The sequence below is a fragment of the Bos mutus genome, chromosome 8 (genome assembly GCF_027580195.1).
Source record: "Bos mutus isolate GX-2022 chromosome 8, NWIPB_WYAK_1.1, whole genome shotgun sequence".
NCBI classification, from domain to species: Eukaryota; Metazoa; Chordata; class Mammalia; order Artiodactyla; family Bovidae; genus Bos; species Bos mutus.
In genome coordinates, this window is record NC_091624.1 from 13,246,735 (window position 1) to 13,261,373 (window position 14,639).

Here is a 14,639-nt window from a genome sequence, read left to right on the forward strand (position 1 = left end):
AGGTCTCTGGTTAACAAGCCCTCCAAGTGTTGCAGAGGTCCACTCAAAAGTTTGACAAACAGCTCTCCTCCTCAGAGGTGAATCACAGTTACCAGCTGAACGCCACGGCAGAGGCAGAATGTTCTCTAAATGGGAGGGCAGGGAAAAACCAAAGAAGGAGAAGAAAGATTTTTACCTTCACTTCTCCAGGAAACCAGTGGATCCGCTCCACTTGTGCAGAGCCCACCACCTGTGGACTTGGAGCAAAGCATCTGGTTAATCCTCCCATAAGGTTAATTGACACTGAGATCACTGTACCTTGGTGGAAATTTTTTAAAAAGTCTCTATCAGGCAAACATTTCTTCTCTGAGAGAAAGTATCTGAAATGCTTGGGTGACAGCTAGGAATTCTGGTGTGGACCTTGGAATTTCCCAAGGTCCCTTCTTTGTCTTAATGTCATTGGGTACACTTCAAACTTTTTGAATTCTTCCTTTTAATTCCCCACTTGTTCTCTGTCCCCCTAAGAGCCCAATTCTGAGTTTTGAGTGGGTTGTGTGCAGAGAGGGCTATAGTCACCACCCTCTTGTGGCTGAAGGAGCTCATAATTAAAAGGGGCAATGCATCAAAGGAACCTCATTATTCATCTCTTTGCACCAGTAAAACCAGGGGAGCTGATGAGGAATCTAAAAAACAAATGATACAAATGAACTCATAGACAAAACAGACCCACAGACATAGAAAACACGGCTTTGGTTACCAAAGGGGGAAGCATGGGTGTGGTGGGGCTGCGCTGGGGGCGGTTAAACTAGGGAGTGTGGGATTAACATATACACACAACTATATATAAAATAGATAATCAACAAGAATTACCGTATGGCACATGGAACTATACTATTTTGTAATAAGCTATGAGGAAAGAGAATCTGAAAAAAATAGAATTGTATATATAACTGAAGCACTTTGCTGTGCCCCTAAAACTAACACAACACTGTACACCAACTTTACTTCAAAAAAAAAAAAAAAAAAAACAGAGGAGTTGAGCCCAGGGTAGTGGCCATATGTCCCCTCCAGCTTCCCACTGATGCCCTAACTAGGGAGCCAAAGGCCTGCACACCTGCCCTCTGTTCATGACAGGTTAATCCCTCACATCGGTGGGTTTTCGGGAAGAGCCTCATCAGTAAAAATCACCCCAAATTCCTTTTACTCTGTTATCAGGCTTCAAGTTCCACCGACTCCCTGGCGCTACACAGCCTGAGTGCCCAGCAGCCCTGCCCACCGAATCTGTTCTGTTTGCCTGAACTCACCTGGCGCTGCCTGATGCCCTCAGGCGTTAGCAGTGATGGATGGAAAGAGGACCAGGATGCTTAATCAATGGATGATGACAATTCTTCTGCTCTTGGTTCCTGGGGGGAACCTCAAGGACAACAAGATTTCTTCATTAGCTGGTGGCTGAATGTTGGCCTGAAGAAGTCCTCTTTTCAACCTCAGGCTGTGTGGCCGCCTTGGTTCCTTTGCCTGGACTTTTCTTCCAGTTCCTTGAGTCCCCCATCCTTTTGTTTTTTGCCACGGCTTTCATTGTGGTATAACTTACATACCATTAGATGTACTCATTTCCAAGTGTTCGATTCAAAGATTTTTAGTAAACGTTGTGCAACTATCACAATTCAATTTTAGCACCTTTTGATCACCCATTTGCAGTCACTTCTGGTTCCTTTTTGGCAATGGGAAGCCTGGGTCATCCTTTCCCACTATCTCCTGGGAGAGCTGATCCCAAAGGAAAGAGCCCAGAAGGAGTTCATTCAAATAAAGAAACTTTATCGGAATGAAGTGGCTGCCACCAAAACTCTGCTCTCCCCCAAGACTCCAGCCCCTGTCATGGCTTTGGCCTTGGTTCACAAGAGCCCGCAGGAGGAGGTGTGGTAAGGTCACCCAGACCCCCACACAGCATCAGATCTACTGGATCTTGCATGTGAAGTTGCCAATGTGCATTTTTATGGGAAGAGTGGGTAAGGTAACACTTGAATCAGAGTGCCCAGGTTAAAATTCAAGCGCTACTATTTATGAGCTCTGTGGCCTCTGTTTTCTAACCAGTCAAATGGATATCAGAACAGTTCAACCCCAGGGAACTTCCCAGGATCTAGTAGTTAGGACTTCCCACCCTCAATGGCACAGCCTGGGTTTGATACCTGGCTGGGGAACTAAGATCCCGCAAGCTGTGTGGCTCAGTCAAAAAAAAAAAAAGCCCCAAAAGACAAACAGAAACCAAAACAGAATGCCCTATGGAATGTCCTAAGAAATAGACTACATTTGTGGAAATTGTAGAAAATGCCTGTCACTTTCTCAGTGCTTCATAAATGCTGCCTACTCATCTGCCATGTGTGAAATGGATAGCTAGAGGGAAGCTCCTGTGTAACACAGGGATCTCTGCCTGGTGCTTTGTAATCACCTGGGAGTGGGGGGTGAGGGGTGGAAAGGCGGTGCAAGAGGGAGGGGGCACATGTATACTTATAGCTAATTCATGTCGTGGTCAGGCAGAAACCAACATATTGTAAAGCAATTATCCTCCAATTAAAAATACATTTTTAAAATGTTAACACGTTACTGTTTATAGAGTTTGATCAAATTTTCCAAGGGGCCTGATCCCACTCCCTTCCCCCCAAAATGAGAACTCCCATCACATGGAGACTGGACATGATGCCATAAGGAAGAACAGGAGAATATGACTGGAATCCTGGGTGGTGTGGGGTAGGGGTGGGGAAAACTGGAAGAAGGTACATAAATGGGGAGAGATGAAGAAAGCAGCAGCTGAAAGGAGACCCCGGGGAGAGAGAGAGACAAGAAGGTGCTAAGGAAGAACAGGCAACTGAAGGTCTGGGTACAAGTTAGTTCCAGGGGTTAAGATGTAAAACAGCCTAGCGTGGCTAGAGACTCGGGTTGGGGTGAGGAAGTGGAGGGCGGGCAGGAGGAAATCAGGGGAGGAAGCTTTGGTTCACCTGTGGTCTCAGATGCTTGGTAAAGTCTGAAATTCTCTATGCCTCAGAGGAGAGCCCATAGCGTCAAAGAGTTGAACACGACTGAAGCAACTTATGGCACCCCACTCCAGTACTCTTGCCTGGAAAATCCCATGGACGGAGGAGCCTGGAAGGCTGCAGCCCATGGGGTTGCTGAGGGTCGGACACGACTGAGCGACTTCACTTTCATGCATTGGAGAAGGAAATGGCAACCCACTCCAGTGTTCTTGCCTGGAGAATCCCAGGGAGGGGGGAGCCTGGCGGGCTGCCATCTATGGGGTCACACAGACAGGACTGAAGCGACTTAGCACCCACGCAGAGCCAAATGTGGGTGCTGGGAATGGAATGGATAATAAAAATTAGAGCCTAAGGGCAGAGAGTGAGCATCACTGTTCACCCTGCCCTTCGCCCCACCGTCTCTGACCTTGGAATCCACCTCCCTCCTCAGGAGGCACCCATGTCACGTCTGCCGGTCCCATCAGTTTCCAGCCTAGCCAGGGCAGCTGGACCCAACACGGCAAAAGGGGCACTGCCAACAGCCTGTCGAAGGTCTGCCCCACCAGCTCGTGTTGCTTTCTTGGTTCCAAATATGCAAGAAGCAATGTTCCCCCGTGGAATCAGAGGCAAGGGCACTGGCCACCCTCCGGCAGTGCGGTCCTCCAACTCCCCACCCCAGTCAAACAAGCGGCCATCACTTATAAAAACACAACACACACTGGGTTTTAATGAGAAAATAATTGTATACTTGCATTGAATGCCTCACAATCACTATAAAACCAAAGCAGGATAATAACATTGAAGTGGTTAACATACACAGGAGAGCCAGAGTATCATTTTCAAACACAGTATTGCTGCTTTTTGCCCCCTCCTCCAAAAAAGGGAAAAAAAAAAGTCATTTGGGTAAAGAGCAACACAAAATCAAAATTGGCAGCTCACTCACTGAATGCTTAAAATTCAGGAAATTGGTTCTGTCACTAAAACTGGATATAGTCACCATCTCTAAACACATAGGTTATTATTTTTTTTTCCAATACATAGTTTAATGACATCCATTCTTTAGTTGGAAAAAAAGTTAAATTATTTGTCTTCAGAGACAAGAGTCAACACTGTCTTAGTGTTCCTTGTTATGCTGTGTGTGTGTGTTGCGTATATATGTGGACACTGAGCTATATACGGTTTATACATCACTGTCTACGGTGGGCAGCATGCACAGGTGTAAAAAGGCAAGGAGACTGCATGTGTCCTTCACGCAGGACACAGCCCAGCCTCCTGCCACTGACAGACCCTGTTTCCATAATTTCTGGATGAGAAAGTCAAGGAATGTCAGTAGGTAATCAGTTCCGGAGGAAAGTGGACATCTATAAACACTGTGGAATGGAATACTTTCAGGAAAGCTTTTAATATCTACGGAATCTAAACATTTGTTCTAGCTGAGATTAACAAGCTTGCGTGCTATTTGGGGGCAGGGATGAGCATCAGAGGCCGATGTGTGGACAAGCCTCTTCCTCTCAATGGATGAGGCAGGAGTGATTTTCCTCCAGGTCTGCTGCATCTTCACATGGTTTAAGGGGTTCATTTGGGATCCCAGAGCCTAGCATAGTGATATGTACAAAGCCATGGCCCAATGTTTCTTAAATGAGTAAAAAAAACTCAAGAGCGCAGAGAAAACCTGGCTCTTCCAAGGGAACTGTAATGGACATTTTAACAGGGTTGTAACTGAGTGGAACAGCAGTCATCAGAAGGCAGCAGAAGGGAACAAGCAAAGGCTGGAGATGTGGGGGCCACAGTTAAACGGCTTTGTGACTGTGAGGGGGTCACGGAAACTCTGCATTTGTTGCCTACTCAAAGCACGGACCAAAGGATCCCAACTCTGTAACTCTACGCAATCAATGTGTCTGGTTCAATCAACTGTAGTCAAAGACCGATTTATCTGCCTCCACAGCAAGTGCAGGAATTGCGTGGCCTTCTAAGCTTTCTTTTCAGCTGCCCATTCTCTTCTCAAATGGAGGTTTAAGGTGGGTACACATTTTCCTCCAAAACAGAACCAAACACTTCAGGCAAGTCCTGAGGATTGTTTCCTCTTTCGAAAGATGGGGAGTCCATCTGTATCTAGTCTATGGCCGTGACCAGATCCAGAGTTAGTCCAGAAATCACGAAGCATAGAACACTTTGCTCTCCAGGCATCCGAGCAGCCTCTGTGTCCCTGGGCCACACGATGCTACTGTCGCATCAGTGGTCATTCCCGTGCCTGTCTTGGGAACAATGCTGGAAATCCTCAGGGTACTCTCCTGTCACTGGTCAGGACTCCTCATCTCATTTTCCTGGGAACATCTGTCTCTGTGCCAGCCTCTCCCACTTGAAAAAAGAATTCCTAACAGCAGGCATCTTATTTGTCACGTATCTCCAGTGGTTAGCACATTTTGTTGACTCTTCATTCGGAATGCTCAGGGCCGTGAGCCATTTGAAGATGGCGCTAATTACCCATCTGTAGAATTTGGCTTCAAATTGCAGGTTCCCTTGGCAGTTTCAAAGTTGTAAGTTACCCGACAGCTCCATTTCTACTTTGTGTCCACCACTTGTTTATGAATAAACTTTCCCCTAAAGCCGACATTAGTCTAATAAAAGAAGCAAAGATAGTGTGCATGACATCTACATACAAATTTTGTGGAACTGCTACTTGTCAGAATAACCTATTAGCGCTTATGACAGAATAATATAAAAACAAAAAGGAATTTTAGTGAGGTCTAACTTACTTATTGCTTTTTTTTAAAAAAACACAGTTTTAAAACAAAGGGCACAATATTGTAAAGTGATTATCCTCTAATTTAAAGAAAAAACAAAGGGGACCAAAAAAAAAAAGAATGCTGGTCAGTATTTTTCTCATGGCCAGAGTTAAAAAATTTCTCATCCAGAAATTGAGGGCATTCCATGATTGAATGCCCTGATCATATTGCTTTAAAAGACAAAAAGAGTAAAGCTGGCATCCTTTAGCCTATACTAAGCATGAATACAAAGCATGAGAATAAATATGAAACTTTCCTAAATGTCAAATTACAAAACTGCTCAAAACTTTGCCATTGTGACTCATGCAAATACCATGTTAGGTCAACTTAATATTACAAATACTGTATCAGCTAGGAGCCTCTATATCCTTTTCATAAAAAAGAAATTCTCGCTCACTCCTGACGCTGGCAAACAGCTTTGGAGGAAGTAAGTGGATACCTCTGTCCCATGACCATTCTGGAATTTTACTCCTCACACACACACACACACACACCCTTACTCGTGAGCACTCACGCTTTGCAAAAATACACAAAGGCATGTGTGGACACATAGGCACGTGTGTGCGTGCGCACACACACACACCCATCTTTAGGATTTGTAGCTGATCCTAAGCCTGCACTTAAACTTCTATATTTTTCTCTGTATCATCCTGAAAAATACTGGTTGCTCAGCAAAAATAATCTCTCTTACTTCCTCATTTTCCCACTCTTTCTCCCTCCCTTATTCTCTACCTTTCATGAGCTTTCTTTACTGCTTCCTTTCCCTGACTAATCCAAAATAATCTATCATCTTCCTACTCCCTTGAAGGTTCACTTTATATATAAAATATAGTTATAAACACCTCTTTATTTCTCATCTACCTCTCCAAGGCAGAGTTCGCCCTTGTTTTGATTATTGCCATTCTAAAAACACCCCTCCCCTCTTGAACCATGCTGTTCAATGTGTACAGGTTTTATACATGGATAGATTCCCCCACCCCATCATAAAAATAGTTGTTGCCCCCTAAATATAGTCTTCATATAAAGAAACAGAATTGTGAAAATGTGTTCTCATAAACTGTAGCTCAGTCAGTATCATAAGCAGACAAGACCCTAAAGGTAAAATAATCTATTTGGTTTGGCTTTCTGCCCCCACTTCCTCAACCTCCTAATGTAGAACAGATTGTGTTTGCAACAGGAAGAAATCTTGTCTTCAAAATACGGATTGTGATCATTCATGGCTCCTAATTAAAAACAATTAAATGAAAGAGATATGGGACGAGAGTTGCCTCTTCTGGGCAAATGGAGAGAAACCTTATTTTGTGGCTGCTGGAGTAAATGGAGTTGGTCCGCCACCTGCGATGTGGTCACGGGTGGGAACTGGTGCAGGCGCAGGGAAGTACCCTCCGCCAGGTGGACGGCGCCAGCTTCTCAGATTCTCCAAAGGGCCACATCTCCACTGTTTTCCTCACCACCCAGGCAGCCTGGTCTCTTCTGCCTGGAGCAACCATGTCGGTTTGCTCATAATTTCTTTGTCCTTTTGGATCAACTGTGGTCCAAACCCAGGCGATCCTTTTGAGTCACACACACACACACACAATCCTTTTCCTTTTGACTCCCAGGAGTTTGAGTTTGGTGGGTGGACTGCTTTTTCACTGTAAATTATAACTTCTGGCCTGCATAAGGATTGCTGAGTTCGTTTGCACTTTAATAAATATTCTATTAAAATGCTTTAACTGTTGATTTCTTGGTTTCTTGGGAGCCCAAGCACCAAAGAAGCTTCCTGGGTGGAAGGAAGTTGATTATTCATTGTTTTCTTCCTCTTGGTTGGCATAGATCCCCGCCTCCCAGCGCAAAGCCAATGCGCTCTTTCTTCGATTAACCCGTGTGGCCTCAAGGACCTAAGAGAGAAGGAAAAAAATTACACAGAGTTCATGGATATCAATCACATACACAAACTGACTTCTCTGTTTCTTTTCTCCTTTCCCTCCCTCAACAGTATCTACTGAATGAGGAAAGTGGGAAACTGTCTGAACCAGCTGGGAGACCGGAGAGAATGAAAGTGAAGGTGGGTGGTGGGAGGTCCTGGGGGCGCCATCATCTCACAGCCAAGTTCACTTGCCATCTGACCCATCATTCTCAGTATAGAGAGATTTAATTTCCCTGAAATGTTCTGCAAGTTTCCTAGAACTAAATTTGGCCCTGCATCAAGCTTTTTGATAACAAAGCGATCGCTACATGCTCTAGATGAGCGCAGTCTGTTGGCAATGTTCTGCATCTGGACTATCCAGTATGGCAGCTACTGAGTGCTTAGAACATGGCTCGTGCGGCTGAGAAACTACACACTTGATTTCAGTAGCCTCTTGGATCTAGTGACTACCACATTAGCACAGCTATGAATGGTCTTAGTCTCCAGAAAAGAGTTCCAAACAACGGAACCAGTGCGGAATCATTCCATCAAACTTTATGGACCTACGCAAGCTGTGATCTTATTTATATCACAAAAATCTACTTTGGTATAATTAAGCTCGCAAGAGGAATTAAGTGGGGGGAAAAAAAGAGCTTCTGAAGCCAATAATAAAGGAATCTGGGCATGCTGATGTAGCATCAGGGCTACAGGTACTCATTAAGGAAATGGAAGGTGACAACGTTGAGAACAAATTGGTTCACCACCATCGGGGTGAGCCACCCTCCCTCTGGTTCCCTAGAAGAGCCTGTGGACTCCGGGGGAAACCTTCGGCCAGTCTGCTCCTGCTTGAGTTTGATCCAGATGACATCCGCATGAAGGACATTTAGGTTGCCAAAGCGGGAGAAACGGTTCAATTTCACAGTGCTACGCCAAAAGCAAGCCCATGCACACCAGTCAGTTCAGTTATTGTGGCTCTGGCTTAGGATGCACAGTTTCTGAATTTAAAGAAAAGTCCAGTAGAGCCAAGACTGGTTGGTTATCCAACCAATATGGAATGAAGCTTTTGTTTATGTGAAGAACAATCATTCTGGCAAGCGACAGAGATGCTGACAACTTCAGAGAAGCAAGGAGATAAAGGTTTACAAGCAGTGGTGGGAGCCCAGACATAAGCAGATTCTGGACAGATAAAGGTCTAGGCAGGGCAAGGGGAGCAGGGGGAGGAATCTCAGTTTGCTTCTCTGCACCTCTGATAAAGTAATGGACTTCTCAGAGCTACAGTGCACTTTTCTCCGGGAAGGCTTCCCTAGTCCTCCTAGGAGGGACGGCTAGACAGGACATATGGGACACAACTCGGTCAGGTCTCCTGAAGGGATGTTCATCATGAAGAACATAAGCCATGCCCTAAAGTGTTGGTGTATAAGCATGTCATCGTCACTTAGTCAATATCTAAGAATAAGACATCAGTAGAAGGATGCTTCCAAGCCTGGCAGAGTTAAACAGCAGTCTTCAGGTCAATGCGTGGTAGCATGGTACCGGGAAGCCGTGCGGGACTGGAATGGCAAGTGCTGAGCTTTATTTCTAGCTCTCTGCCTGGAACGTGTTGCTGCTGTTCATGGCATCTTGTGTCTCTTAAACCTTATGTATAAAGAAAGTTTATCTACAAACACAACACCTGCCCTACTTCACGGGCTTTTTCAGGAAGAGGGGTGGACTCTGAAGTCCAGGCAGACTAAGGTTAAATCCTAGTAACTACATGACCTTGGGAAGGTTTATTATTTCTGTGCCTCAGTTTCCTTATATGTAAAATGGGGATTATAAAAACTATAGTACCAAGTTGGTCTGAGGAATAAATGAGGCACTGCATGTAAAGCGTTTAGCATAGTTTCCAGGGCATAGTAAGTTCTCAAACAGTAGTTTTGCATTTCTCACATCATGTGAAAGGGCTTTATGAGCAATCAAGTGGTATTCTAACATAAGGCATTTTGACAAGGAGCTCTCCTTGTGTAAAACAGTCATATGTTTGCCCTGCAGACTGCATATACAAACCAAATGGTTTACATAAGAGCTAAAAATCAATCTAAGGTTCTGAAAAAGTGTCCCCTTCCATTTCAGATGGCCTTAGGCCCCGTTTTAATTCTCAATCATGTTGAATAAATTTACTGTACTCTGTTCTTTGGGAACCTATATCAATCCAACTACCCAATCATCTTACAGATATTTCTTGGCTTTCTACCAAGTGTCGGGCATAGTACTTCATGTTTAGGACAGAAGAGTCTCTTCCCTCCTGGAGCTTAGTCACCAAAAAGTGCAATGGGCAGAGAAATGATACTTATAATTATGGAAACATTCAGCACAGCTTGGGTTTGAACATCTACTTGTGGCAACCCAAATAATTCATCTGTACCAACAATGAGCCCCCTTTTCTTCTTTCATTCCCCTATTTATATGCTCTTATCATGAGCCTGGATTTCTGATGAAATCTAAAGTTGTTAGTAAAGGCACAGATCAGATAAGCAGCAGAGCATAACTAAAAGAGCCAGTGACCTTGCTATAAAATTGTCTTCAGGTCCACGAGGTTATGATCGGACTGGCTCAGGAGTGAAGCCATCCTACAACTGGCCTTTTGAAGATTCAAAAGCCAAGCCCTTGGGGAAGGTATGTAGATGAGTCTCTGCTGCACAATTAATAGAGTACTGTGTGTGTGTGAATATAGCTCTAGCAAATCTAGAACTCTTGTTCTAGATGTTTGCATATTAACTTTGTCTCCTAAAGTGTGTTCCTTTCCTTTCTGGTTTAAGAAAAGCACTTGCCTCCAGGGCTCTGATAATAATAAATACATACATCACAGGTACCATGAACCAGCTGGGGTTTTAATCCTTGCTACTGTTCTGTGGGGTTCATACCATTACTACTTGCATTTCACATATGAAAAAACTGAACCAAAAGGAGGTTTAAATAATCAGACTAGTAGAAGGAAAAGTTAACATCTGACCCCAGAACTCTGGGTATGGAGTCAATGGTCTGGAATACCATGTTCCACTGCTGCTCAGTGGCTGGGAGGAATCTGAAGGAGGAAGAATCAGAAAGGACAATATACATTCTCCATAGAAATAGAGAGAAAAAAACATAGTAAGACCTGATTTAAGGTTTTATCTTCCACAAATTAATTCCGATTTAGGTCTGGTGGGAGAAAGAAAAAAATCAATTCTCTCTGAACAGTCCTCTAATATTAATTTTTCTTTCCAATGCTTAGGGAATTCAAGTGAATCGCTTCACTTTGAGTAGCAATCAGCCTAGACAACTTTATTTTGGGGATGTGAAACAAAAGACAGATGTGTTAAGATGTGCTAATATTTGACCCCCCATCTCTTCCACAGAAGGTAGATAGGGCCCAGTTTTATCTTCCTTGGGTGGATGAGACCAGATTTTCATCAATCTTATGTTGACTCAAAGGGAATGTGGGCTTAGGGTCTAATTCTTAAACTACCCTCCCCCAACTGAGAACCACAGTTAGACACTGAAGAAGGTCCATGTAAAGATATTTGCAGTATTCATTTTATATTTTCTGGAAAAAAAAAAAAAAACACCCACTGATAATCATCAATTCATATCTATAGTTAACTACATTTATTTTGCTAAACATGGAGATATAAAATATATTGTGTTGGCCAAAAAGATTATTCAGGTTTTCTGTAGGATGGTATAGAAAACCCAAACAAACATTTTGGGTCAAACCAAGATATTGTGCTATAGGTCAGCACAGACAATCTGAAGAATAATTTGCAATAGGTAGTGAATGTGAGTCTGTATAAGCCCCAGAACAAGTGCTTTTACTTCTAGATATATTTGTAGACCTTCTTCCATGGGTCACACAAAGAGCTATGTACAATAACATTCACTGATTCATTGTTTGTAATGGCAAAGAAAAGATACAACCTACAGTTCGATCACCAGAAGGATAATCAATACATATGTACTCATTCAATGGAACACTATACATGGCAGCTATGATGAGTGAAATAGAGCTGGAAATATCAACATGGACACATTAAAAAATGATGCAGACAGAATAAAGATTACTGGGCGCTAAAATATGATACACTTATGGAAAGTTCTAGAACATGCAAAACCATTAGATATAATTTATGTATACAGACATATATAGTATATAGTATAAGGATAAAAACATGCATGGAAACAATCAATGCCAAACTCCAGAGAAGTTTTCTCTCAAGAGAGAAAGAAATGAGAGCTGGGAGAAGTAACAAGAGGGCTTGAATGGTATTGGTAATATTTATTTCTTTATAAAATATTAAGGAAATATTACAAATGACAAGAATGGACAAGGCTGGCCTCATTATTTTACTCTGTCATAGACTTGGCACACTGGCACATCCTTGGCTCCATGGGATCACGGACATTGTTCAGGTGACTACTATCTTCTCAGAACCGAGAAAGTGCCTGATGTGTAATAGGTCCTGGATAAACTGTTAACCAGGTGAATGAATAAATGATTCTCTACAATTCTGTACATCTGCAATAAGTCTTTTAAAATAAAAATGATGCTATAGAAATTAAAAATATAAAAACCAATATGCTTTCTCATAGCACATAAATAAGTCAATATATATGTGGAAAAAATGGAAAACATTTTAAAATGTGCTTTTTCATACTACAGGTTTGAGAAATTTGTGTAGAAGGAAGTTGTAGGGTCGAGGCTTTGGGGGAAATATAATGCTTGCAGGAGCGTCCAAAACAAAAACACAGGTTTAAAGATGACAGGGAGGGGGAACTGGATTGGTTCACAGTTGGAATAAGTTATCCTAAAGCGATGGCGTGGAGCTCTCTGGGTTTGTGTTAAGCCAAACCAAGGACTGATCCAACCCAACAGCCCCCGTCCACTTGAGCTACATGATTTTCTAACCAGACCAGAGCAGATTTGTTATCAGCTTCTAAAACAACAAACAAAAATCCAAATAGCCCATTGGTTGTGCCCTCTAGTCCAAACATCTTCCAGATCCATGAGCATGGCAAGGTCTTGTCCAGCCCAGCACACAGCACAGCAAAGCACAGTCTCATATACCACTGTTGCATAGATGCCAACATTTCAAGGCAATCATCCCATTCAGAAAAGGAAGGGAGGAAAAAAAAAACCATCAGGAAACGGCAAACCACGACAGCATGCACTTGGGTCGGGCATGCAGGAAGACCAAGACAAACAAGTGGAAAAGTACCTCGGAAGTCACCTTGCAAGACAGTAACTTAGAGGTGTACTGGCAGAGAGGGAAAAACCAGGGTTAGTAAATGGCAGAGACATGGGGAACACCCCTCAGCTGGGGACCAGCACGAGGCGGGCGGGGGGGGGTGGGGGGGACAGGAGGGGAAGTGACGTCAGGAGACCAGGACACACCCACACCAAGGCTTGCTTCATCTGATATCAGTTTATTAAAAAGTGTATCTTTTGTAGCAAGCAGATACCCTATTATTTCTTCATAAAAATATCAGATAAGCCAGACTTTGTTAATTCAAGATTTGTCACTTCCATTTGCTATGATCTGAATTAACAAGATTCTTTCCCCTGTTGTTTATGCAACCAGCTACCCCCCAGCAAGATCTTTAAGGGTCATGTTGGACTTGTTAGAATCTGTAGTCATCTGTAGACAAACAGCCCTTTCCTCTTCCTGTAGGCCTCTCTGAGCCCAAAGTAGTCTTGTCATCTGTTGTCTCATGAAAAGAAGACCCTAACCACAGACAAAGAATGGTTTGAATGCAAGCTTTGTGGAGGCAGATTCTCTGAACCTGATCTAAGGATGGCACTGCCATGAGACAGCAAGCAGCCTGCTTCATCTCTACCTTGGGGGGCTTAGATAGGTTCCTGAGAATGGGGTAATTATGTCGGAACTAGAATGATCCTTTAGTTCCTCTAGGAAACTAAAAGTCACTGTAAAGAAAGCTCAGCGAAAAAATGTCCTGGCTGTGGGTGATGAGTTAGAAGGACCGACTTCTGACAGCTCCCTTCAGACTTGTGGTCCTGACCTTACATTTATACCACACGGGACCTTGAAGGCACTAACTGGTTTCTGGCAGGGTGACCATAGGCTGGATGGGGAATCATATGACTGTGATCACCGACTGCTTCTTAGGTGCTGCATTTGGAAAACATGTTGCATCATGATCAGACTGATGACCAGGGGCTGATGAATGTGGAGTGTTCCCCTCCCCTGCATATTCCTAGGCTGTGTGTGAGAACTAGGGGAATGAAGCATCACTGAGGGTGACTGAACTCTCAGCCTGCAGCGTAGGGGCACTGGAGGCAGACAAGCTTCCTCCGCCCACCCAGGGACAGTTCAGCGAGAATTCGTCAAAGATGTCTTGGTCTGGAAGGAAGTGTGTGTCAGGAATTCTTGGAAAAGTAGTGACTTCTAGCCCAGGAATTAACCCAGGAATCAAAGAGACCTTGGTTTAACCCAGGAATCGAAAAGGCCTTCTCTTATTCCAAGACAGGCAGGAAAGGCTGAAAGCCCTCTCATAACTACCTTGGGGGCAAAGTAGAAAGAAAGAGAACACAGGAAAACCCACCAAGGGTAGATTCAGTGCGAGGCCTGAGGATGGGGCTAAAAGCCCAGGAGGCTGTACTTTGGACTCAGCACAGCATCCCTTCCACTGAGAAAGGGAAAGCAAGTCTACCAAACAAGTTCAAGAGCACTCCTGATTCAAGAACTCATTGCCTTCTGAGACTAGGTCAGGTTGGAGGAAAAACTGGCCAGAAAAATAGTGTTGCCTCAATATCCTTCCTTTGCAAGGTACCAAGAAACCCTACAGGAAATTATGATTCATTAGGACCTTATGAGTTGCATGACTGACCAGAGACAGCATCAGGCCCAGATAAGGGGACATTTCCATGTAAGATAACATTTCCGGATTAGAGAAACCTATACTGCGCGAGCAGGACGGCTGCTCTGCACAAAAACACCAGGT

At 43.7% G+C, this 14,639-nt stretch overlaps 1 protein-coding gene across 6 annotated transcripts in view; it reads right to left on the reverse strand.

The window, feature by feature from the left end:
* Positions 1-3,685: 3,685 nt before the first annotated feature.
* Positions 3,686-14,639, reverse strand: part of PALM2AKAP2 (PALM2 and AKAP2 fusion) — a 515,173-nt gene continuing 504,219 nt past the window's right edge. For all 6 annotated transcript variants that reach the window (XM_070375129.1, XM_070375128.1, XM_070375130.1 and 3 more), the window contains one exon: positions 3,686-7,653. In XM_070375129.1, the coding sequence (XP_070231230.1) occupies positions 7,646-7,653 (8 nt within the window). In that variant the 3' untranslated portion in view covers positions 3,686-7,645. The remainder of the gene's footprint in view (positions 7,654-14,639) is intronic.